Source organism: Phascolarctos cinereus, unplaced genomic scaffold (assembly GCF_003287225.1).
Source record: "Phascolarctos cinereus isolate Bilbo 61053 unplaced genomic scaffold, phaCin_HiC Scaffold_726;HRSCAF=1367, whole genome shotgun sequence".
Lineage (NCBI taxonomy): Eukaryota > Metazoa > Chordata > Mammalia > Diprotodontia > Phascolarctidae > Phascolarctos > Phascolarctos cinereus.
In genome coordinates, this window is record NW_027556098.1 from 367,874,923 (window position 1) to 367,899,149 (window position 24,227).

General features: G+C 47.2%; 1 protein-coding gene across 1 annotated transcript in view; it reads left to right on the plus strand.

Annotated features, from left to right (window-relative positions):
• Positions 1-24,227, plus strand: part of TRIM62 (tripartite motif containing 62) — a 57,355-nt gene that overhangs the window by 23,812 nt on the left and 9,316 nt on the right. Inside the window, exons 2-4 of the mRNA XM_020983386.2 lie at positions 6,472-6,567; positions 20,080-20,336; positions 22,025-22,140. Of these exons, the coding sequence (XP_020839045.1) occupies positions 6,472-6,567; positions 20,080-20,336; positions 22,025-22,140 (469 nt within the window). The remainder of the gene's footprint in view (positions 1-6,471; positions 6,568-20,079; positions 20,337-22,024; positions 22,141-24,227) is intronic.

A 24,227-nucleotide genomic window follows, 5' to 3' on the forward strand; every position in this document is an offset into this window, starting at 1 on the left:
TTTCCCTCCCTATATATCAGCCCCTCTAAATTAACGGTCTTCACCACAGATAATAGGAGACAGCAAAATATAATTAATAGAGTGCTGGACTTAGAGTCAAGAGGACCTGGGTTCCAACCCTGCCTCCATCCTTACTAGCTGTGTGACCCTGGGCAATTTATGTTACCTCTCTGAGCCTCAGTTTCCTTACCTGTGAAGTGGGTTTAAAATAATAACTAGACTATCTACCTCATTGGTTTATTATGAAAATCAAATGAAAGATTATATGTAAGGTGTTTAATAAGCTTTAAAGCATTTTGTAGATGTTAAATATTGTTATTAGAAAACAGAAAAATCATTCTTATCTTGTTCAACAGAATTCAGTTAGAAAGGCTCCTGGGACAAGTCACCATCTTGCTATAATTTTGTAAAGTTAATATTCTGCAGTCTCTTACACAGGTAGATAAAATAATGCTTTTTCTGAAGTCAAATATTGTTTATTATTATTATTAAATGGTTATGATTAGCCTCCCATTGCATTTACCTAAACCCCAACTTGTTTACTGGCCTAACGACTCTGAGTTACCAACAGACCTGCTCAGCCTCGGGCATTGTGGCCCTCCCCCTCCTCCCCCACCGTGCTCCCCCCAGGAATCAAGGTCCCCACTGGGCATCCAGCGTCCATCCTCTGTGCCATCCCCAATCCCTGGAAGGCCTCAGCTAGCTCTGCTTTTGAAATCCTACCCAGAGTTCAAGCCCAGCTTGGATGTTGTCTTTTCCGAAAGCCTCCCCATGTCTCCTCCCATTACTCCCAGTTAAAAATGGTATTCTTTCTTCTGACCTTCCAAGAACTTTGTCTCATTTTACGTTCTTCTAGCTCAGGAGTTCTTAACCATTTTTGTGTATCCTGGACTCTGTGGATCTAATAAGATGATGTTTTAAAGTGCCCAGTGCAGTGCCTGGCACATGATAGTTCTTGTCTCCTCCCCCCCCACCTGGAAAAGTCTGGTAAAACCCATCTCATCATCAAGTGTTTAAATACACTGAATAAAATACATAGGATTATAAAAGTAACCAATTGCACTGAAATATAGTAATCAAAAAATATATATTTTTAAATGAGTTCATGGACCTCTGGTTAGGAACCCTTGTTCTAGGTCAGCCTAGCATAGTAGAGAAAGCCCTAGACTTGGAATCAGGAAGACCTCAGTTTGAATGCTGCTTCAGACACTTACTGGCTGTGTGACCCTGGGCAAGTCACTTAATCACTGTTTGCCTCAGTTTCCTCATCTGTCAAATGAGGATAATACTAACACCCACCTCCCAGGGTTTTTGTGAGGATTAAAGGAGATGGTATATGTGAAATACTTTGCAAACCTTTGGGTGCCATCTCTCTAAATGCTAACCATTCTTATTCTATTCCTTACTATGTTTCTTCTGCGTTATTGTCAGTTGGTCAGTCGATAAGCATTTATTAAGTACCTACGATGTGCCAGGCACCACGTTAAGTGTCAGGGATACAAAAAGTCAAACAAGAGCTTCTGTCCTCACAGAGTCACATGCTAACAGGAGAAACAAGCCAACAGATATATACAACTAATCTATTTCTAGGATAAAAAGGTAGCAATTAAGAGAGGAAAGGCACTAAAATTAAGAGGGGTTGGGAAAGGCTTCCTGTAGAAGATGAGATTTTAGTTGAGACTTGGAGGAAGCCAGAAGGCAGAGATGAGAAAGGAGAACATTTCAGGCATGGAAAACAGCCAGAAGGGCAGCTAGATGGTGCAGTGGATAGAGAACCGGCTCTGAAGTCAGGAGGACCTGAGTTCAAATGCAGCCTCAGACCAAACACTTGACTGTGTGAACTTGGGCAAGTCATTTAACCCCAATTGCCTAAAAAAAAGAAAAAGAAAAAGGAAGACAGCCAGAGAAAATGCCCAGACCTAAGAGATGGAGGATCTTGTTTGTGGAACAGTCAGGAGGCGAGTGTCACTGGATCAAAAAGTACTTGTCAGGGAGGAAAGCGTAAGAAGACTAAAAAGGTAGGGGGATGCTGGGTTAGGAAGGGCTTTGAACAATAGAGGATTTTGTATTTGATCCTGGAAGGGATAAATAAACTAGAGTTTATTGAGTAGAGGGTGTGTGTGTGTGTGTGTGTGTGTGTGTGTGTGTGTGTGTGTGTGTGTGAAAGAGAAAGAGAGAGAGATGATTGGATCTGTGCTTTAGGAAAATCACTTTAGTGGCTGAATGGACTAGAGTGGGGAAAGAGCTGAGGCAGGTGGATGCCCCCAGAAGGTTATTGTAGTAGTCCAGGTGTGAGGTGATGGGGGCCTGCTCCAGGGTGGTGGCAGGGTCAGAGGAGAGAAGGGGGCATATTTGAGAGATTTTACAAAGATGAAATTGAAAGTCCTTGGCAACATATTGGATATGGGGGGGGGCATTGAGAGATAATGAGAAGTCAAGGATGATACATATAGGCTGCAAACCTGGGAACGTGGGAGGATCATGGTGCTCTCAACAGTGAGAGGAAAATTAGGAACAAGGAAGGCTTAGGGAGAAAGATGAGTTCAGTTTTGGACATGTTGAGTTTAAGATGTCTACTGGACATCTAGTTAGTCTGAAAGGCAGCTGGAGATGGGAGATTGGAGGACAGCAGAGAGGTTAGGGCAAGATAGGTAGACTTGAGAATCATTAGCGTAGAGATAATAGTTAAATCCGTAGGAATTGAGGAGATCACCAAGTGAAATAGTATAGAAGGAGAAAAGGAGAAAGTCCAGGACAGAGCCCCGCAGGACACCTGGATGAGGGTCAAGCAAAGGAGACTGAAGAGCATTCAGGTAGGTCTGAGAAGAGACAGGAGAGACTTATGTCCTAAAAACCTAGAGAGATGAGAGCATAAAAGAGAAGAGGGTAGTAAACAGTGTCCAAGGATGACAAGAAGTCAAGGAGAGTGAGGATTGAGAAAAAGGCCATTGGATTTAGTAATTAGGAGATCATCAGTAATTTTGGAGAGAGCAGTGTTAGTGGAGGTTGGAAGCTGCATCTGTAAGGATTTAAGAAGAGAGTGAGAGGAGAGAAAGTGGAGGCATCTGTTGTAGATGGCCTCTTCAACTAGTTTAGCCACAAAGGGAAGACAAGATAGAGGATGATAGTAAGAATGAAAGGATCAAGTGAGGATTTTTTGAGGATGGAGAAGACATGGGCATATTTGTAGGCTATTGGGAAGGAAGCAGTAGACAGGGAGAGAATGGAGAATGAGCAGTCTGTTGGAAGAGACAGGATGGAATGGGATCACTTGAACAGGTTAAGGGATTTGCCTTGATGTGGAATAGGGCCACCTCTTTATGTAAAACAGGAGTGAAGGAAAATATAGTAGCAAAAAGTATCTGAGTGATATGAGATGAGGAAGAGGGGAGAAAAGAAGTCCATAGCAAATGTGCTAATTATTTTCTGTAAAATAAGAGACAGGGTTCTCGACTGAAAAGGTGGGGGCAGAGGGAGACAGGGAAGGTTTGAGGAGGAATGAAAAGGTTTAGAAAGAGGTACTATGGAGATGAGGACAGTGAGTTGATAAGGGAGGTGTGACAGGATTGCTTAGCAGCAGTGAGGGCCCAGTTGAGGTTATGTAATACAGATCTATAGTGGACCTAATCAGAACAGTTGTATGATTTTCTACACCTTTGTTCAGCAGCACATGTGTAAGAGCTAAGATAATGAATGATGGGAGTGATCAGAGGTTAAGACTTGGCCAGGCACAATCAGCAATAGATTGAGGAGGCTAGGGACTCAGGGTAGACAATGTAGAATTAAATTGGTTCACCAAGGAATCAGGATTGGGAAAATAGGAAAAGAAGTGGCTTGTGTAAGGGAGTGGCCTGGGGGAGAACTGAGGGGTCAAGGGATTAAGGGTCTTGATGTAGACAAAGAGTAGGCTTTGGTAAGAGAAGACAGAAGGAGAAGTAGTCTGGATTGTGGTCAGATAATGGGATTTCAGAATTCTTGAACTTAGAGACGGTGATTTGTGGGTGATGGTAAGATCAAGAGGATCTTTGTGTGTGGCTGAGGTGGGATGGAGGAGTAGGTCCTGGGAAGTGAGTAGGATTAAGTGGTTTGAAGGAGAGTCAATATGTATGTTGAAGTCCTCTAGTATGAGGGCAGGAGTTGGGGAAGAGAGAAAGATTCTGAGTCATGTACTAAATTCGTTGAGGAAAGATGAGGAGTGACCTAGGGGGTCTGTGTCAACAACAGCCACCAGGATTTTGATTGGGTGGAAGATGTGCATAATTTGAACCTCAAAGGTTTTGGAAAAGTTACTGAGTGGTGGAGGCAGGGGCAATGGGGAGCAAAGAATATTCCAGCTCCCCTGTTTCGACCAGTGAGCTGAGGAGAATGACTGATGGTGCAGACAATACTCGAAAGGGGGGCCTAGGACTGCATATTTGCACATTGTACCTACCACTAGATTTTTGTTAGCTTTGTGAGGCATTTTTGCATCTACACCAGCACCTAGAGCAGGACTGTGCATGTAGAATAAACAGTGAATGAATGAATGAAGGGAATACCCCAGGCTAGTTCATCTACTCAGCCCTCCTTCCTGGCCCTGTCCTGTAATACTCATTGGATTGGATTGCAGTGGAAAGGGTCATGGTCTTCTAGTTCTAGAGCTGGAAGGAACTGCAGAGGCTGTCTAGTGCAGCCCCCTTATTTTGCAGTTGAGGAAACTGAGGCCCAGAGAGGTTCAGTGACTTGTTTAAGCTCACCAGACGTGGGATTTGAACTCAAGTCCTCTGACTCCAAAGCTTTTTCCATTATGCTATTTTGCCTGGATACTACTGTATATTGGTACCAGTTCTCTAAGGGAGAGAGTAAAGGAAGTAGGAGAACTGATTGATTGTTAAATTGTTACATTTTCAGGGTGAGCATTTACAAAACCTTGGAAATGGGCAGATGCTACAAATCAGGGCTTGGTTTGTTGTTTTGTTGATTGTCTAGACTTCAAATGATGGGGAAAATTTAATAATGCACAATAAACTTTAAAGTCTGTCATTTTGGGGGAGGGACTGTTTTTTCAGAGAGCCAATTGTTAAGCATCTGCCTGCATGGCACCCTGGAGGAGCCCCCCTGCCATAACCTGGCTCCTTCCTATCTTTCCAGTCTTCTTACACTTCTCTCCCTGTGCTCTGTGATCTGTCGACCCTGGTCGACTTACTGTTCCTCGCACAAGACTCCCCATCTCCTGACTCCAGCATTCTCTCTGGCTGTCCCCCATGCCTGGAATGCTCTTCTTTCTCATCCCTACCTTCCCTGGATTCTTTCAAAGCCCAGCCAAGGTCCAGCCTTCGATAGGAAACCCTTCCCAATCCCCCTTCTGAGATTATCTCCTACTTAACATACATATATGTATATACACCCCTTGTTTATCCATAGTTGTTTGCATGTTCTCTCCCATATTACTCTGGGCACAGACTGTCTTTACCTTTCTTTGTATCCCTGACACTTAGCACAACTCCAGGCACATAAACATTTATTGCTGTTCATTTGCTTCAGTCATGGCTGACTCTTCATGACCCCATTTGGGGTTTTCTTAGTAGAGATACTGGAGTGGTTTGCCGTTTCCTTCTCCAGCTCATTTTACAGATGAGTAACCTGAGGCAATCAGGGTTAAGTGACTTACCCAGGGTCACACAGCTAATAAACATCCCAGGCTGGATTTGAATGCAAGAAGATAAGTCTTCCTGATTCCTAGTCCAGCACTCTATCTGCCATACCACCAAACTACATAATGTAGTAGGAATAAATGCTTGTTGACTTGACTGAAGATGTGTATAACATTCTGTGGCTCCCTACTACCTCTAGGTGGGGAAATATTAACCTTATTGTCATCCTTCCTGGTCAGATCTTGTCTGTATTACCATGTTTGATTTTACCTTCTACTTTTTAGTAAGATGGGAGTAAATTTGAGCATTTTCAGAAGTGGGAGACCAGAATGAGAAAAGGACGAGGGACAATGCTGTATTTGGATCAGTTTATCCTGGAGAAAAGAAGAGTTAGAGACAGGCATCTGTCTTCAGGTATTTGAAGGGCTTTCCCATGGAAGGATTACCCTTTTTCTACTCGGCCCCAGAGGTCAGGATGAGGAACAGTGGTGGGGAAGAGACAGAAAGGCACATTTCTGCTTCCTAACCATGAGGGCTGACCTGCAGTAGGCAGTGGTTTTCTCCTGGGTGGAGGTTTTGTAGCCAAGGCCCTGATGGCCGTTTGTCAGGGATCTCCTAATGTTCAGCTACAGTTTCCATGAGATGATCTCTGAGGTCCCTTCCAGCTCTGAGATGTTAACATTCTGTGAGTCTGTGGAGCCTGAGCTTTGACGGGCCAACAGCTTCCTTCCCAGCTGCTGGGTGCCTGGTAGGCAGCTGAAGCCCCTCAGGCCCTTCCCAGCATGGAATCTGGTCCTTTCTGTCTGAGGCCTCACTCCTGTGCTCTTATCTGTTTTAGAGGGAATTAAAGGAGCAGCTTCAGGCCTTGCAGGACAGTGAACGGGAACACACAGAGGCCCTGCAGCTCCTCAAGCGCCAACTGGCTGAGACAAAGGTGAGCCCCGGGTCTGAGGGGCAGGGGAGGGGGAGGGCTGGTACCTCGGTGCCCTTTACCCGCAGAGCCTGATGAAGCACAGGCAGCCCCAGGGCCAAGGTGACAACTTCACCCGAGCCCCAACTCTTCCATCTGGCTTTGGGGGCAGGAGAGCATGGAGCCCCCTGCACACCTGAGGCCTGAGGCAGTGCTAGGAGGCGTTGGGGGGGTCGGGGTGGGGAGGGCAGGTGTCCCCTCCCAGTGTGCTGAAGCCAGGTCCATCTGTACCTCTGTGTGTCTGGAGCAGACACAGAGGGATTGGACCAGAGACAATAGACACGTCCACCAGCTGCTTCTCTCCCCTCTCCCTTGGGATCAAAGTCGGGGCGGGGGGAGTGGAGTTCAGTGTCTCTTCTGTGGGCCTGCCTTGTCAGCATCTCCCCCCATTACCATGAGCTGCTGTATCAGAGGCGTTCTATGGCAGGAATGTCAGGCCCCAAGCCTGTAAGATGACTCTTGGAACCTGGAGGCTTTGTTACTGACTGACCTGGACCTTGAGACCACCTAGTAGGGTTGGGAAATAAAAAGGCCTGTTCTCCCCTTTCCCCAGCCCCTTTCCTCTGCCCTCCCATTCTCTCTCCCCATGTGTTTCTTTTATCCTTGCCCAGTTTCCTGTTCCCCCACCTCTTCCTCCCTTCCCCCCACTTTTTTGTCCATCTGCCAGGCCTTCTTGTGGGCCCATGGGGTCTCAGAGCCCCTCACCATTTCCCCCAGCCCTACTTCCTGCCTCAGCCTTGGTGTTTATATAAGAAATGCCTCTTTTTTTTCCTGCAGACACTTTGGAGGTCATATTTCACCTAGCAGCCAACTGTGCATTCCTGCGGCAATCACACACACCACACACACACACCACACACACACACACACACACACACACACACACACACGATTCATCACTGTAATAATCTTCCACTATAGTCCCCCTCCAACAGCTCATGGTGCTATAGAGGCCGACCCTAATCTCGCAAAGGCTTTGTCAATGGAGCCCACATTCTGGAGGTGCTAACAGGCCATAAGGGCTAGTGGGGAGGGTCCGGCAGTGGTCTGGGGATCCCTTGCCTAGTGGCCAGCCTGGGGGATTGGGTAATATTTATCAGTAAAAGGTTAACCTTCAGTCTCCCAACTGAATTCCTCCTCATCCCATCAGGGGATGGCTTTTTTCAGTTTTTATTGAATAGCTCTGGTGTCCCTCAGCTCTGGGCTATGAGCTTCTCCCCTGAAGGAGGTTACAGTCTCTTTGAGACAAGACAAGAAAGAAAGAATTCACAAAAGCCGGGCAGAGTAGACCATTTCCACTGAATGGAACCCAAAGGAGTAGTGACCCAGAGTCACGGACAAGCAAGCTGAGCAGTGCACAAGCCTCTTTTTCTGTTCTTCTTCATACACCGAAGTGTTCATCATTGTTAAGTTCATGGGAAGAAAGAAAGCAAAGGAAGGTCTCGGTTTGGAATTAGGAGAGGCCTGGATTCGAATCCCAGCTTTAGTACTTAGTAGCTGTGTGTCTGTGGGCGAGTCACTCTGTGTAAGCCTCAGTTTCTTCTTCGGTGAGAATGGGAATAATCATACCTAGTGATTAGGAGAGGTGACGTTGCAGAATAGATAAAGGGGCCACCTTGGAGTTGAGAAGAGCTGAGTTCAAATTCTATCTAAGCCACCACTTTGTGACATTTCACAAGCAAGGTAATCTCTCAGGGTCCCTGGACAACTCATTCTCCAAGACTCTGTTGCCAGATGAATCGGCAACCTGCATGGGGAAGGGAGTTCCCACACCTGGACTTCCCTACACTGAGGTAAGCACAGGTCTGGGCCTGCTCCCTCCCCTTCCCCCATCCCAGCCGAAAAAAATGATTGTGAGGCTCAGATGAAGCCTTTAAGAGCTATGAAAATGGGTGCCGGTATTGAGTGTTCAGGAGCCCAGGATGGTCCCCCTGGAGCCCCTGCCGCATGAAAGGAGTTGTGCCAGGGTCTGTAGCAGGATGGTGCCCCAGATGATATCCAGACATCTCACTGCCCCGATTCCCCCTTTTGTCTAGCAGTTCTGGGTGACTTCTGTGGCCTGGCTGGGGCTGCGACCGCTGGGCCGGCGCCACCCAGGGAGAAGCAGGCTGGATGGGCCACCGATGCCAAGAGCCGCTAATTACTGTCTGTCTCTCCTGACTCACCAGCCTTCAGGGAGCGGGAGTTTCTTCTCCTCGCCAGTCCCTTCAGTAACGCACACTGGCAGTGCTTAGCGGGGCTGCTTAGCACTCACGCCCCAGTGCTCTTTTGAGAGAGGGCTTTGAAAAGAGCTTCGATTCAGCCTGTCAGTTCTTTACAGGCAGCCGTGTCGGGCCTGGAATAGGCCTTAATTGAGCCTTTGTTCAGCATACAGTAGGCTTCCCCCCAACCCCCCCAGCTTTGCCGGTGGGATGTCAGCACTGAGTGAGGCAGTCTCTGCCCAGAGGAACTCCCGGTCCAGGGCACGCACAACCGGAGGGGAGGAAGCTGCCGGGCCTCGGGGTCCCAGGTCTCATCCAGCGCCCTTCAAGGGTGGCTGGTGAGCAGGGCTAGAGGCTCTGAGCATAGAGGTCGAGGCAGGCTTCTGAAGGAACAGCCGAGAGAGCACGAGGGCCCTTCCTGCCCTGCAGGGGGGTCTCTGCACCACCCCAGGTCCTTAGATTTGCTCTCTGGAAGGAGGCAGAGCATCGACCTTGGTTGCCTGGGTTCTGCTATCTCCTCTAGGGCAGAACAAGTGGAAGGAAGGATGCCTCTGGGAGAGAGACTGCAGAAGCAAAACTGGTGAAACTTGGGAGATTTAGAGATAAGAATGACTTCATAGACCATCTGGTCCATCCCCTTCCTCTGTAAGGGGAGGGGTCAGAGGCTCAGAGGGGGCGTGATTTACCTCAGGTCACACAGCAAATAAGGAATAGCCAGAATTAGAGCCCTTTGGCTCCAAAGCTAGAGCCATTTCTGCCTGTATTACACCCACTTGGCACCAACTGTATAAAAATTGGAGGAGGAGGAGGAAGGAGGAATTAACTTGGAAGTTTGGAGCTTGGGGGGGAAGGCATGAGGGACGGTGGTGCCTACAGTAGAATGTTCAGTAGGAAAGGCAGTTTTCCAGAGGGGAGAAGTTCCATTTTAGACATGTTACATTTGGGGGCAGTTGCAAAAGGGAACTTGGTAGAGTGCTGGGTCTGGAGTCAGGAAGACTCATTTTCCTGAGTTCAAATCTGGCCTCAGGCCTTACTAAAACTGTGTGTCATTTCACCCTGATTGCCTCAGTTTCCTCATCTGGAAAATGAGCTGGAGAAAGAAATGGCAAACCACTCCAGTATATTTGCCAAGAAAACCCCATGTGGGGTCAGGAAGAGTCAGACAGGAGTGAAACAACAAAATCATATGCTCTGAGCTTCTCACGGGGCTTGGCATCTACTAAGTGCTTAATAAATGCTTCTTCACATCCATTCGTTCATCATCCTCTTGGTCCTCTTGAGTCTGCATGGTTGTTGACTGGATATGAGTTCTCTAGTCTTTCAGAGTTGTTTTTCTTTACATAGTTGTAGTCATTATATAAATTGTTCTCTTGGTTCTGCTCATTTTGTTCTGCATCAGTTCATCTAAGTCTTCCCAGGTTTCTCTGAAACTGAAGCTTTCATCATTTCTTACCTAGACAGCTAGGTGGTGCAGTGGGCAAGAGTGCTGAGTGTGGAGCCAGGGAGACCTGAATGCAACTTCTGCCTCAGCCGCTTACTAGCTCTGTGACCCTAGGCAAGTCATTAACTTCTCAGCCTTGGTTTCCTCATTGCTAAAATAGGAAAAACAACAGCACCCACCTGCCGGGGTTGTGGTGAGGAGCAAACCCTGTACAGCACTTTGCAAACCTTAAAGTACTCTATAAATGCTAGCCAGAAGCTATTATTACAGCATAACCCTATTCTGTTCCATTCATGTACCATATTTTGTTCAACCATTCCTAGTTGATGGACACCCCCTGTGTTTCCATTTCATTATCTCAACGAAAAGAGCTGCTATGAATATTTTCATACACCAACTGTCTTGCTACTTCATGGTAGACTGAAATATCCCCCTCTGCTCCCCAAACTCCTCTAATTAACTCCTCAGCTGCTCTACAATAGCAAGAGTGCCATGGGAGCTGGGTGCTTCAGTGCTCCCTACCCCCCAGCTCCTTAGCATCCTCCTCTCCTGAGACCCGAGATACACGTTCCCCCTTGGCTTCCAGGATGTTCCCTCGGCTCTCCTCCTACCTCCCTGACTGCTCCTACTCTGTCTTTGCTGATTCTCAGCAGCCTAGAATTGGAAGGAACTTCAGAGGCCATCTAGTGCAACTGAAACAAGAATCCTTTGGACAATATCCCCAGTGAGTGGTCATCCAGTTTTTGCTCCTCCAGTGAGGATAAGGGACAGCTAGGTGGCACAGTGGACAGAGCACTAGACCTGGAGGCAGGAAGACTCCTCTTCCTGAGTTCAAATCTGACCTCAGACACGTCATAGCTGTGTGACCCTGGGCAAGTCACTAAACCTTATTTGCCTCAGTTTTCTCATCTGTAATAATGAGCTAGAGAAGGAAATGGCAAACTACTCCAGCATCTCTGCCAAGAAAATCCCAAATGGAGTCATGGAGAATCGGACATGACTGAAAACGACTGAACAGTAGCAAACCAGTGAAGCTGCTCCATGGGGCAGTCCATCCCACATTTGGACAGCTTTATTAGGGAGTTGTTCCCCTACATCGAATCTACGTCTGCCTACCTGCAGCTTCCAGCCATGGCTGCTAGTTCGGCCCTCGAGGGCCTGTCAGAACAGACTAATCCCTTTTCCGCAGGGCAGCCCTCCGACTACTTGAAGCCAGCTCTCAGGGTTCCACCAAAGTCTTCATCTTCTTCCTGTCCCCTAATCATGGGTGTCTCCTCTGGCTTTGAATTGACCCTGATCCTCTTCTCTCCCTCCTCTCTCTTTTCTTCCTTGTTGATCTCACCCACTCCCGTGGCTTCAGTAACCATCACTACTTGGGTGGCTTCCAAATTACTGTCTCCAGCCCCAGTGCTCCAGTCTCATGTTGCCAGTTGCCTGCTTGACTTCTCCGTCTGCATGGCCTTCCAGTGCCTAAAACTTATCATGTCCAAAACTGAGCTCCTCATTCTAACCATAACCTCCTTCCACATCTTCAGACCTCACACATCTTATTTACTTTATACAGTGTCATTTTTCAGTATAGATGTATGTGTTATATCCATTATTATACAGAGCTTTATGAATACAGGGATTGTCTTACCTAATTTCTTCCAATGCTTAGCACAATGCTCTGTACACAGTAGGTGCTTACTAACTGCATTGAATTGAATTTGATTAACATGTATTTAGTACCTACTATGTACAAGAGTCTTATGGCATCTCTTTTTCCATTTTCTGCCACACTTCTAGAAATGGTCACATATACTCTCTGCCTCTACTTCCTCTCAGCCCATTCATTCCACTCTGTCCCCCAGTGGCCTCATGCCAGAACCCTGCTTACCTAGAGACCACTAGGGAGTGTCAGAGGGTGGAGCCCACCAGCCTGGTGTGACCCCTTTACCTCCCAACAACTCCACCCTGAACCCTGCCTAGGCAGATCCCACTGGGCTCCTCCCTTCCTAACAGTTTACCCAGGGACTTGGGGCCTGCCCTACAGAAGACTACTGCTGTGTTGACTCCCCCAGTTAGAATGTTACCTCTTTGAAAGCAGGGACCAGAGATTCACTTCTCAATTTGTATCCCCAGTACTTAGCACAATTCTTGGCATGGAGTTTTTAATAAACAGTTTTTCATTCTATTCCATTGAAGAGTACTTCTCAAGAAAGCCTGGGAGCCATGTGGCAAAATTCCCATGCTCCAGGGCCTAAAATACGGCTCTTAGAGGTAATCCAGCCTGCTTTGACCGTGGCCCCAGGAGACATGGAGTCTCAAACCTCATTGGATCAGAAGAGAGCCAGGGGATGGGAGGAGGGAGCAGCCCAGGACAACAGCAGAACTGTGAAGGGCCTTACAGGTAGAGGGCAGGCATTATGGGCCAGGGCAGAACAGCATTAGCTTATTTTGGGGCACCTTCTCTGTGCTGGGTGCCAAGGAGACAAGAGTAGCTGACCTGGGCTCTGCGTTCAATGAGCTCATTGTCTCCTTGGAGAGACAAGCCTGGCACAGGTGAAACATTTAATGAGACAATTAATAGCAGTTTTCATTCATCTCCTGTGGACTCCCTGTCATATTCCCCATAGCAGATGTTCCTTATCTTCTTTCCCCTCCAGTCGTGAACACCTCCCCTCCCTCCTTCCCCACTTCACCCCCCCCAACTCCTACTCCCACCAGATAAAGAATGAGGCAGTCTAAAGTGGCCTGGGGTACAGTAGGATGAGCCCTAAATTCAAAGGCAGGAGAGCTGTATTTAAATCCTGGCTCTGCCACTTACTAGCTGTAGGACACCATGGAGTAAGTGAGGCACTTAGTGCCTCAGTTTCCTCACCTGTAAAATGGGAGTGATAATACAGTACTTACCCCTCCCCACCCCATCCTAAATGAGATAATGTAAGTTTAAAACTTGTTATGTAAGTGTTAACTTATTTATATAGACACTCCCCCCAAGGATTCAAATCCCTCGTCTTCACTTGGCCTTTCATCCTCCCCCCCAATCTCAGAGGATGATGCAGCCTTCCTCTTTACTAAGTCTAAACTCCCTGTAATGAATGGAGACAGTGTCTCTGTGACTTTGGGGATGTTTTCTTACTTTCTAAATCTATTTTTATTTATTTATTTATTTTTAATTTTTTTTGCTAGGCAATGGGGTTAAGTGACTTGCCCAGGGTCACACAGCTAGTAAGTGTTATGTGTCTGAGGCCAGATCTGAACTCAGGTCCTCCTGAATCCAGGGAGGTGCTCTATCCATTGCGCCACCTAGCTGCCCCCTTCTAAATTTATTTGTAACCCCTGAGGACCGTTAGTCAAACTCCTCTTGCCTCTTCCTCCTTGCCCAAAGGAGGTAGCCATAATTAGCTAGTTAGTCCTCACCAAGAATCATCGATTTAGAGCTAGAAGGAATCTTAGACATCATTTAGTCCACCCTCTTCCTCATTTTACAGATAAGGAAACTGAGGACCAGAGTGGTCCATTGACTTGCCCAATGGCCAAGAGGCAGTAAGGAGCAAAACCAGGATTCAAACCCACGTCCTTCTAATTCCCAATCCATTATTATACCATCTCTCATGAGTCTGTAAGTGGAGACCAAGCCTCAACCAGGTTTGGAGGTGATGACTCCTGACTGGCTGAGAACTTGGCATGGATTATAAAGCTACGAATAGGATCCAGAGAGGCAGCCGGGAAGGTGGTAGCATTGGGTGGAGCCAACCCTTGGACAGAGGGGATTCCTAGGTCCCAGACTGGTGGGAGGCCAGAAGGGGGTGTGCATGGTGCCTAGTGTGTCTGTCCCTGAGAAAAAGATCACCTACAGCATGATGCAAGGACTCAACCCCAGGCAGGCTGGGGGCTTGGAAGCTGCCTAATTCATACTGGATTGACTTCTCAGTATGCACTTATCTGGTACTCTCTACTTCTATTTCTCCACTGACTCCTCTTCCAAATTCTGGCAATGGCAAACTCAGTGTCATGAGAGGACATGGCAGAAGGTGGGAAATGGAAAAGAAGGAATAGATACTCAAATCAGGCCATCCAGATATTAGGATGGGGTGGGGCACGGGGCAGAATTTAACTTGCTTGGGGAGGGGAAGTCAGTGCAGGCAATGAGGAGCTCGGAGAGCTAGGTCATAGCTTCTGAGATCAGGAATTATTTAGAATTCTTTGAAAAGAACTCAGTACCTAGGGAAGATTGCTTCCCTTAGGACAGATCTGTTTATCATCTGAGGCCCTGGGGAATGGAGGGGCTGGCCTAAGGATTCTTCAAAACCCTTTACTTGTATCCTTCAAGAAAGATAATGATAATGTTAATAACAGTAGCTAGCATTTATGTGGGGCAACTCGGTAGCACAGTGGTCAGAGCGGCAGACCTGGAGTCAGGAGGACCGGAGTTCAAATCCAGCCTCAGATGCTTACTAGTATGTGACCCTAGTCAAGTTACTTCACACTGTTTGTCTCAGTTTCCCCATCTGTAAAATGAGCTAGAGAAGGAAATGGCACCATGAAAACCCCAAATGGGGTCATGAAAAATCAGATAAGACTGAAAAAAATGACTGAAAGCATTTATGTAATGCTTTAAGGTTTGCAAATGTGTATGTTAACTTATTTGAGCCTCATGAACAACCTGGCGAAGTAGGTACTGTTATCCCCATTTTACAGATGAGAAAACTGAGGTTGATTCATGTTAAATGACTTGCCCAGAGTTGCATCACTATTAAGTGCCTGAGGCAGGATTTGAACTCAGGTATTCCTGACTCCCATATCCAGCACTCTAGCTGCTGAATCACCCAGGTAACTTATGTAGCCTCAATCTATCCTCTTCCATCTTCTCCTTCTTGCATCAGTCATTTCCCCTGCTCCCCTCCATCTTCATCCTTTCCCTTTCTCTCCAGCCTACAAATGGTATTCAGACTCTCCCTAGCCTAAAGAATTTTCCCTTAACCCTGCTACTCCCTTAAACTGTCATTCATTCTCTTTTCCCATTTGCTGCCAAATTTCTAGAAATGGCCATATACCCTCTCTGCCACCACTTCCTGCCAGCCCACTCACTCCTCAGGTTCTTGTAATCTGGCTCCTATCCCCACCACTCTAAAGGAAATGCTTTCTCCAAGGTCATCGGTGAGCTCCTGATTCCCCAGTCAAGTGGCGCTTTCTCCTTAATCTCTTTATCGTGAATAATATTATTAATGACAGCTCCCATTTACATGGGACTTCAAGGTTTACAAAGTTGGTTGACTTGCTTTGTAGAGAGTATCAGTTTCCTTCTCCCCTAATCTTACATTAGAGGAAACTGAGTCAGAGAGATGTTTTGTGAAAGCCCACCGATACCAAGAGGCCAAGCCTGGATCCCACCCCAGGCTTTGATTCCAGGATCAGTACTCTTCTCATCATACCATGCTGCCTTCTGTTGCCAAGCACAGAGAAACAGGGAAGACTCGCCAGAACAGGTGGCATTGGAGTTGGGTTGTTATTGCCAGGATAAACTCCACTCAGCCTGACATTTAAAGCCCTCCATAATCTGGCTCCCACCTACCTTCCCAGGCTTATTGCATGTCATTCCCTTTTCCAGCCAGATTTCCCCACTCGCCATTTCCCATTCAGGACATTCCAACTCCTACTTCCATGACTGTGCAGGATGCCCCTCTGGAAGGCATACCCTCTGCCCCTCAGCCTTTGCAAGATGAATTAGAGAGAGAGATGGCGGAGATGGAATTGGGCACAGGGTTTGGAACTGACTAGATGGGAGAGGTTGTGGAGAAAGAAGAACCGAAGATTAAACCCAGAGTTTGAACATGAGAAACTGAGTAAATGGGGCTGCCAGAGACAGATGTTGAAATCCCTTACAAGCTTCTTGTCCCTTTGGCCCTAGACTGGCTAGAAGGTTAAAGCTGAATATGTCTCTGTTGGCCCTAAGTCTATAGGACAGGATGCCATCGTGTCCCACCAAGAGGGCTGTGAGGCAAAGGGGCAGAGGAGTTATTCATTTCTGGCCTGAAACAAAAAGGGGTCTTCAACGCAGAAGGTAGGCAGGGATTTTTGGGTGCTAGATTATGTTTCCATTGGTGTAGGGAACTCACTCATCAAGCAATTTTTAACCAGCTCTTATGTGCAAAGTACCATGCTGTGCACTACAGATACAAAGACACGAATGAAAATGAAACAATCCTTGCCCACATGGAGCTTACATTCTACTGAGGAGAAACAACTTGTAGAAAGAAAAAGAAATATACATAAGATACTGCAGAGATACAAAGTGACTTTCAGGACAGCCAGTCTTCAAAGCTAGGGGGATCAGGATGGGCTCCTGAAGGGTGTGTGGCTTCAGAAATAAGCAACCCTGACACTTAGGAGTCAAGGTATAGATGATGATTCTTCAAAGGAGGCTGAGGAGCAGACAAGGAGTAATAATAAATAGTAGTAACTAGCATTTGCTATAAGGTGTGAAAAGCACCCTGCATACATTATCCTATGTGAACCTCACAAGACCACGGTGAGATGAGTGTTATTACTATCCCCATTTTGCAGAGGAGGAAACCGAGAGAGATTAAGGGACTCACACAGGCTCACACAGCTATCAGATCTTTCTGATTCCAACTCTATCACTCTCTCCACTGCACCACCTAGCTCCCTCGGGTAAAAAATCAGTAAAGAGGGGGCAGCTAGGTGGCACAGTAGATAGAGCACCAGCCTGGATTCAGAAGGACCTGAGTTCAAATTCGGCCTCAGACACATAATACTTACTAGCTGTGTGACCCATTGCCCAACCAAAAAAACCAAACAAAACAAAAATCAGGAAAGAGCAATATTATAAAATCTCAGGGAGGAGAGAGTATCCCTGTTGTTTAAAGAACTACAGGGAATTCAAGTAGGGTGTAGAATGAGAAAAGACTGTTGGATTTAGCAGTGGAGGCGAGTATTTTGAGTTAAATGATAGGACTTAGGGTCACATGACCACTGAGGGCTCTGGTACTAAAATCCTGGCCTCCTAGTATGGAAATTCTCTCCATTGGTTATAGGTTGGCCACTCATGTATAATGAAGCCTTAGAGAGTTGCATTGGCAGACACTCAGTGGTTAAGTAAGTTGCCCAGGATATCCAGTATGGGTCAGATGTGGACTCCAGCACAGCTCTTCTTGCCTCCAAAGCCAGCCCTCCATCCGTTACCCCATGCTACAGAGATAGCTCCTGACTGAGGAGGTGATGACCCACCTAAAGCCATCACCAGTCCAGCCGGGCGTCCATACTGCCCAGTCTTGGATTAGAGGATGCTCAGGAGAGAGAAAGCATCGGGAACTCTTGAACCAAGCTGGATTCCGTGACCTGAGAACACAGAATGTCTGAGCTAGAAGGAACCTGGGAATGTAGAATGCTAGGTGGGATGGCCTTCCAGCATAAAATGTTAGAGCTGGAAGAAGCCTTCGGTTAGGGAAGCATGGGATTTAGTGCTAGAAGGGACCTTAGAGATCTTTTAATCCATATTTTACAGCTTCATTATATAAATAAGGGAAACAGAAAATGTAGCTGGAAGAGACCTTTGAAGCTAGAATGTTCCAACTGGAGGGGGCCTTAGAGACCATCTAAGCCAGGAGTTCTTAACCTGGGGTCCTTTACCTTTTGAAAAAAAAATTCTGAAAATTGTGTTTCAACATAATTGGCTTCCTTGGTAACGTTATCTATTTTATTTTATGCACTGAAAACTATTATTCTGTCCATGGGCTTCACCAGAGGGGACCATGACATAAAAAGGGTTAAGAACTGCTAACCTAATCCAACTTCTTCTTTTACAATCAATCAAGTATGTATTAAGCATTTTCTATGTGCCAAGCATGGTGCTAGGCACTGGAGACACAAATATAAACAATGAAACAATCCCCGAAAGGTGAATCTCATAAATGAGACTGAGACCCAGGAAAGGTAAAATCGCCTTCTGCCTTGTTGCCTAGCATATAATTAATAAGGGCCAATGGTTTTTTTTAGGTTTTCTAGAGATGTGTTCAGGTTCAGCCATTCCTTTAGAAGCAACCTAATATAGACAGCTAGGTGGCTCAATGAACAGAGCACTAGGCCTGGATAGGAAGACCTGAGTTTAAATACGGCCTCAGACTCTTATTAGCTGAATGACCCTGGGCAAGTCACTTCACCTTGTTTGCCTCAGTTTCTTCAACTGTAAAATGAGCTGGAGAAGGAAATGGCAAACCACCTCAGTATCTTTGCCAAGAAAACCCCAAATGGGCTCACGGAGAGTCAGACACGACTGAAACAACTGAACAATATAAATTTAGAGTAGAAGACTGAGGATTCAAATCCTGACTGTTACTAGCTAATATAATCCTGGACAAGTAAATCATTTCATTGCTCTGAGCCTCAGTTTCCTCATCTGTAAAATGAGGATGATGGCATGACAATACCTACCTTACCAAGTTGTTGGGAGGTTCAGATGAGATAAAAGATGTAAAGTGCTCTACACAAAGTTGAAAGCACTATATATGTTTAATGTTATTATTTATCGTGGATTTATCCATCTCAGCAGATGCCCAAGGGAAAATCAAAATCATTGCCCCCTCTCTGCCACCTCCAGGTAAATGGACTTTCCCAAGTTTGGGGTGACACCACCCTCTAGTGTTGGCTCTTTAGGGAAGAAAAATCTCATCTCCCCTGAGGGAGATTCTTCCTGGCCTTGGGCTGCCAGGGGCCGGGAAGTCAGGCATCAAAAGCAACCCTAGTGGAAGAGGCCCAGTAAGAACTTGCTTCATCTGCTGTCTCCTTCAGCTTCTCATATCTGAAATCTCCAGTGGCTCCCTACTGCTACCAGAACAGAACACATGTTCCTCAGCTCGGCCTTCTCTAATTTGGCTCCAACCTATCGTTCTGGGTTTATTTCACATTATCCACTTTGAAACACTCTTTTGTTGTTGTTCGGTTATTTCAGTGGTCTCCAACTCTTCATGACACCATTCAGGGTTTTCTTGGCAGATGTACTGGAATGGTTTGCCATTTCCTTCTCCAGCTCATTTTACAAATGAGGAAACTAAGGCAATCAGGGTGAAGTGACATAGCTAGTAAGTATCTGAGACTGAATTTGAACTCAGGTCTTCCTAACTCCAGGCCTGGCGCTCTATCCACTGCACCACCTAGCAACCTTTCTACATTCTGGCAAAAAGTAGACTACTTCTTGTTCCTCAGGCTCAACCTGCCATTGCCCACCTCTGTGTATTTGCCGTGCTGCTCTCCTGCCTCAATTGTACTCCTTGCTGTTAGCCTTTCAGACTTCTTCTCTTCCTCCATGGCTCCGCTCAGGGGCCATGAAGCTGCCATGATATCCTCCCTCACCCTCTCTGCTGATAATGTTCTTTCCCTTCTTGTATATCCCTTTGTCTGTTCTTACTTCCCGCCGCCCCCCATCACTCCCCACCCTCTGTGCCAGTCCTTGTACATGGTACATCCAGCAGGGCTATATTGTATCCCTCATGCCTAACAATGTGCAATGCTCATGGTAGGTGCACTAAGTTGAATCGAATTATCCCTTGCATTTATATAACACATTAAACTTTACAAATACCTTTGAATCTCATATTTCACCTGGTCCTCTGTGAGATAGGTCAAATAAGGAAGTATTATCCTCATTTTGCAAAAATGAAAACTCAGGGAGTGGAAGATGATTGCCCAAGGTCATAGAGCTGGTTAGTGAGAGAGCCAGGGCAGCACGCAGGTCCCTGGGTTCCCACCCCTATGCTTTTGTCCACTGGTATCCCAGTGCCGCCACCTTGTACTCCACACCCTGCCTCACACTGTGTGTGTTCTCTGCAGTCTTCCACCAAGAGCCTGCGGGCCACCATTGGGGAGGCCTTTGAGCGCTTGCACCGGCTGCTACGTGAGCGCCAAAAGGCCATGTTGGAGGAGCTGGAGGCAGACACGGCCCGCACCCTGACGGACATCGAGCAGAAGATACAGCGCTATAGTCAGCAACTGCGCAGGGTCCAGGAGGGCAGCCAGATCCTTCAGGAGCGGCTGGCTGAGGCAGACCGGCACGCCTTCCTGGCCGGGGTCTCCTCACTGTCCGAGCGGTATGTGGCGGGGACAGTAGAAGTCTATCCAGGGAGGGGCCATTCCTCCATGCATCCACCCTGGCTGGATCTTCCTCCTTCCCTCCAGTGGCTGCCGGGAGCCGATTCTGACCCTAAACTACAGGTGATAAGGGATTGCTCCTCCTCAGTCTGGGCACACTGAGGGAAGCGGTAGGTGACTGTGATCTTCACTCAGATAAAAGTGCATCGTAAAGCTCTGTACAGATGTAAAGTACAGATGGCATCATTTCTTTTTTAAATTTGTACAGATCCGTTTTATTTTTCCATTCCCTTCACTTTCAAATATATCTCTCCTCCTCCCCTTCTCAAAGGATTAAAAAGAAAGACGGGGAATAGAGCCATCAGGGAAATTAAAGAACGCATCGAGCATCACGTGCCAGGAGGCAGCTAGAGAGTCGAGGACTGACCTCGGAGGCAGGGAGATCTGAGCTCTGCTCCCATCACAGTCATTCATTGGCTGCGTAGCCCAGGGCACCTCACTGCACATCCCAGCCTCAGTGTCCTTAGCTATAAAATGGGGGTGATAATAGCGCCTAGCTGAAGGGAGGGAGGCCATATCCTACGTGGTTAAAGACTGTGAGCGGCAGGATAAATCCATCTGGTGGAGACCCGGGGAGGCGTGAGGGAGGAAGGCAAAGCAGACAGCTAAGAACAGGCCTGCTTCCGCCCTTGGGCTGGGAACAGGGCACACAGCCTACATAAAAGCGGTCCGCTCTCTCTGGACGTATGCCTCAGTTTTATGATAAAGGCCCTCGGTAGGCATTGAGGGCTGACATTCGTTCAGTTCTTCAAGTTTTCCAGAGCAATAGGTAAATAGTACTCGCCCTATTTTATAGATGAGGAAACTGAGGCCCAGAGAAGGTAAGAAAGTTACCCACAGTTTTTAGTGGCAGAGCTGGGACTTGCATGCAGGCCACCCAATTCCCAAACCAGGCTGGCAGTTTAGAATGAGCAATTTGGGTGGGAGGTATGACTGAGTAGGGACAGAAGCCATTTTAGCAAGAACGGGCCACCATACTGGCCTTCCAAGTCCTCTCCTAACAAGGTAGCTCTCCTCCCTGGCTCCATTCTGTCCCTGAGAGTTCCTCAGTGACCTGGTCTTTTGAAAGGACCATTGTCCTTGTTAATCATTAGCCAGTGAGGACCGACATTCATAGTAGGAACTGGTGGCTAAAATACTGTGGCTGGTTGGCCTCCATCTAGGGCCATCTAAGTGACTGAGCCAGGGAAGGGAGGGCAAGGTAAAGATAGAGCTTAGGTTGACAGGAAGAATCAGGGCAGTGGCCTGAAGCCTGCCACCGTGCCAGGAATTCCACCATTCTATCACCGTTCCATCTAGGAGAGTAAAAATGCCCTCTGAGAAGAAGGTACACATGAAACCGATATGAGCTATTAACACCTCCATGTCAGTTAATCAATCTAGTTAGCCAATCACCAAACAAAACCCAAAGGGGATGGGACAAGAGACAAATGCATTTTTGATAGAGATGGGGGAGAACAAGATCTACACCATGGCAGTGAGGTTAGGCCCCATGAAAGCTTAGCCTCTTCCTTCTTCCTCTCCTCCATCTCTGTTCTGTATCCGTTCCATCTTGAGTGGGGCAGTGCTGCAAATGCCTGGGAATAAATGGGAAGCTAGCCCCTAATCCAGAACACTCTCCTTCCAGGCTCAAAGGCAAGATTCATGAAACAAACCTGACCTATGAAGACTTCCCCACCTCCAAGTACACAGGCCCCTTGCAGTATACCATCTGGAAGTCTCTCTTTCAGGATATCCACCCTGGTAAGGTGCTGTTCAGCTCTCTTGGGGATCTAAGGGTACAGCCTCTCCTGGGGAGACAGTATTGTTTCCTGGCTCCCTGCATGGGCCAGGGGGATTTGGGGCACAGTTTAGATGGAGAGGTGGGAATGGCACAGCAGCATCATCGTTAGTGGTGAAATTACTCTCCAAGGAGCGTCATCAACTTAGGCCTATAAGGAGATGGGCAGATACAGACCTTCAGTCATAGACTTTCAGTGCTATAAGGGGCCTTGGAACCTAGAATATCAGAACCAGGAAGAACCTTAGAACTCAGAATGTCAGAGCCAGGAGGGACCTTAGAACATGGAATGTCAGAGCTGAGACGGCTCTTAGAACCCAGAATGTAAGAGCCTGCAGGGCCCCTAGAACCCAGAACATCAAGACTGGAAGGGACCTTAGAACATGGAATGTCAGAGCTGAGAGGGGTCTTAGAACCCAGAATGTAAGAGCCTGCAGGGCCCTTGGAACCCAGAATATCCAGACTGGAAGGGACCTTAGAACATAGAATGTCAGAACATTGAATTTCAAAGATGGAAGGGACCTAAGAACACTGCATGTCAGAAATGGTGAGAATCTTAGAATCCAGAATGTCACAAATGGTAGGGACCTTAGCACACAGCATGACACAGCTAAAAGAAACTTTATAAACTATATTCCAAGCCCCTTGTTTTCCAGAGAAACAAACTAAGGTTCATTCATCCAAGAGACACTCACTGAAGATTATGGCATGACTGCCATGTGCAGAAATGAACATTATTGTAAAATACAACTGGAAAGAGGGGCGCCCTGGGAGCTCAGGGTTTCTGTGGCTCCCCTCAGAAAGCTCTCCTGGGCTGCCTAGACTCACCACCTTCCTTTCTTTCTCTTCTGCCGCCGGCTTTGTCCAGACCTTCCCCCTCCTTGCCTACCACAGTAGGATCCCAGAAGGTCTCAGATCTCTCCCGAGCTCCCATCCGCTTTATGATTGTAGACGTGTCAGGTGCAATGATCTTCCTCGGGCTCCTTGCTCAAGGCAGTTATCCTCCCTGGAGTCAAGAAGAGGCCGGGTTTGAGTCTTGCTTTTGTGTGACTCACAAGTTAGTCGCTCCCTGTCTCCTCGGTTTCCCTGTCTGTAAAATGAAGACAGTAATACCTCACTGGGTCATTACGAGGCTTCAGTGAGTGATACACAGAAAAGGGCTTTGTAATCTTTGAGGTTCTATATAAATGTCACGTCAACAAGCAAATCTTCATCAAGCACTTGCTATATACCAGTCAGCTCTTACCGGCTCTCACCTACTTGCTCAGGAGCCAACGGTGGCACCCTAATCCAGACCCCTCTGCCCACCATTCCAGGCCTTCTCTTACTTGTTGGGCTCAGCTCTCTTAAATCTTCTTGCTATGGCCAGTCTAGGCCTCTGGTCACAGAAGCCTCCTTTCCACACCATTTCTTTGCAGGTATTCCTCGGAAAAGACCCAAGAGATGCCCTTCCCTCTCCTTCCTGTGAATTCCTGTTCCCCCCTCCCTTCTTCAGACTCATCTATTCTAGGAAGCCTTCCCTGATTATCCCCATCTCACACTGATTCCTCATTTACCCTCCAGTCCCTTGGCACTACTTGAATTATTTTAATTGGCTTTTGTTTGCATGTTGCTTTGCAAGTGTTTACTTATGTGTGAGAGACATTTCCCCAAGTAGCATGTAAGCTATCCAGGAACTGAGCCTTGTGTTTCTAGAGTGAGACTGGAGAGGAAGCCTGGATGCCGGAGCTGCTGCAGAGGAAGGTTCCGTCTCCTCCCCTTTCTTGGGCCCCTGAGGGAGGGGTCCCAGTGTGTCTGAGAGAATAAGCTAGCAGCCCCTTCTCTGGCCCACATGCGCCCCTTCTGAGTCTTTTGCTTCCATTCCCTGTTGCAGCCGCCAGTCACCTAAATCTCCTTAGTCTCGCTGCTGAAACTGTTGGACTCCAGTCCAATCCAGTGAGCATCTACTGATCACCTGGTATTTGCGTGCCAGCCACTGGGGATTAAAAGGCAAAAATGAAGCTTTTCTGGCATTTAATGAGTTTCTGTCCTATTAGGGCTGGGGGAGAAA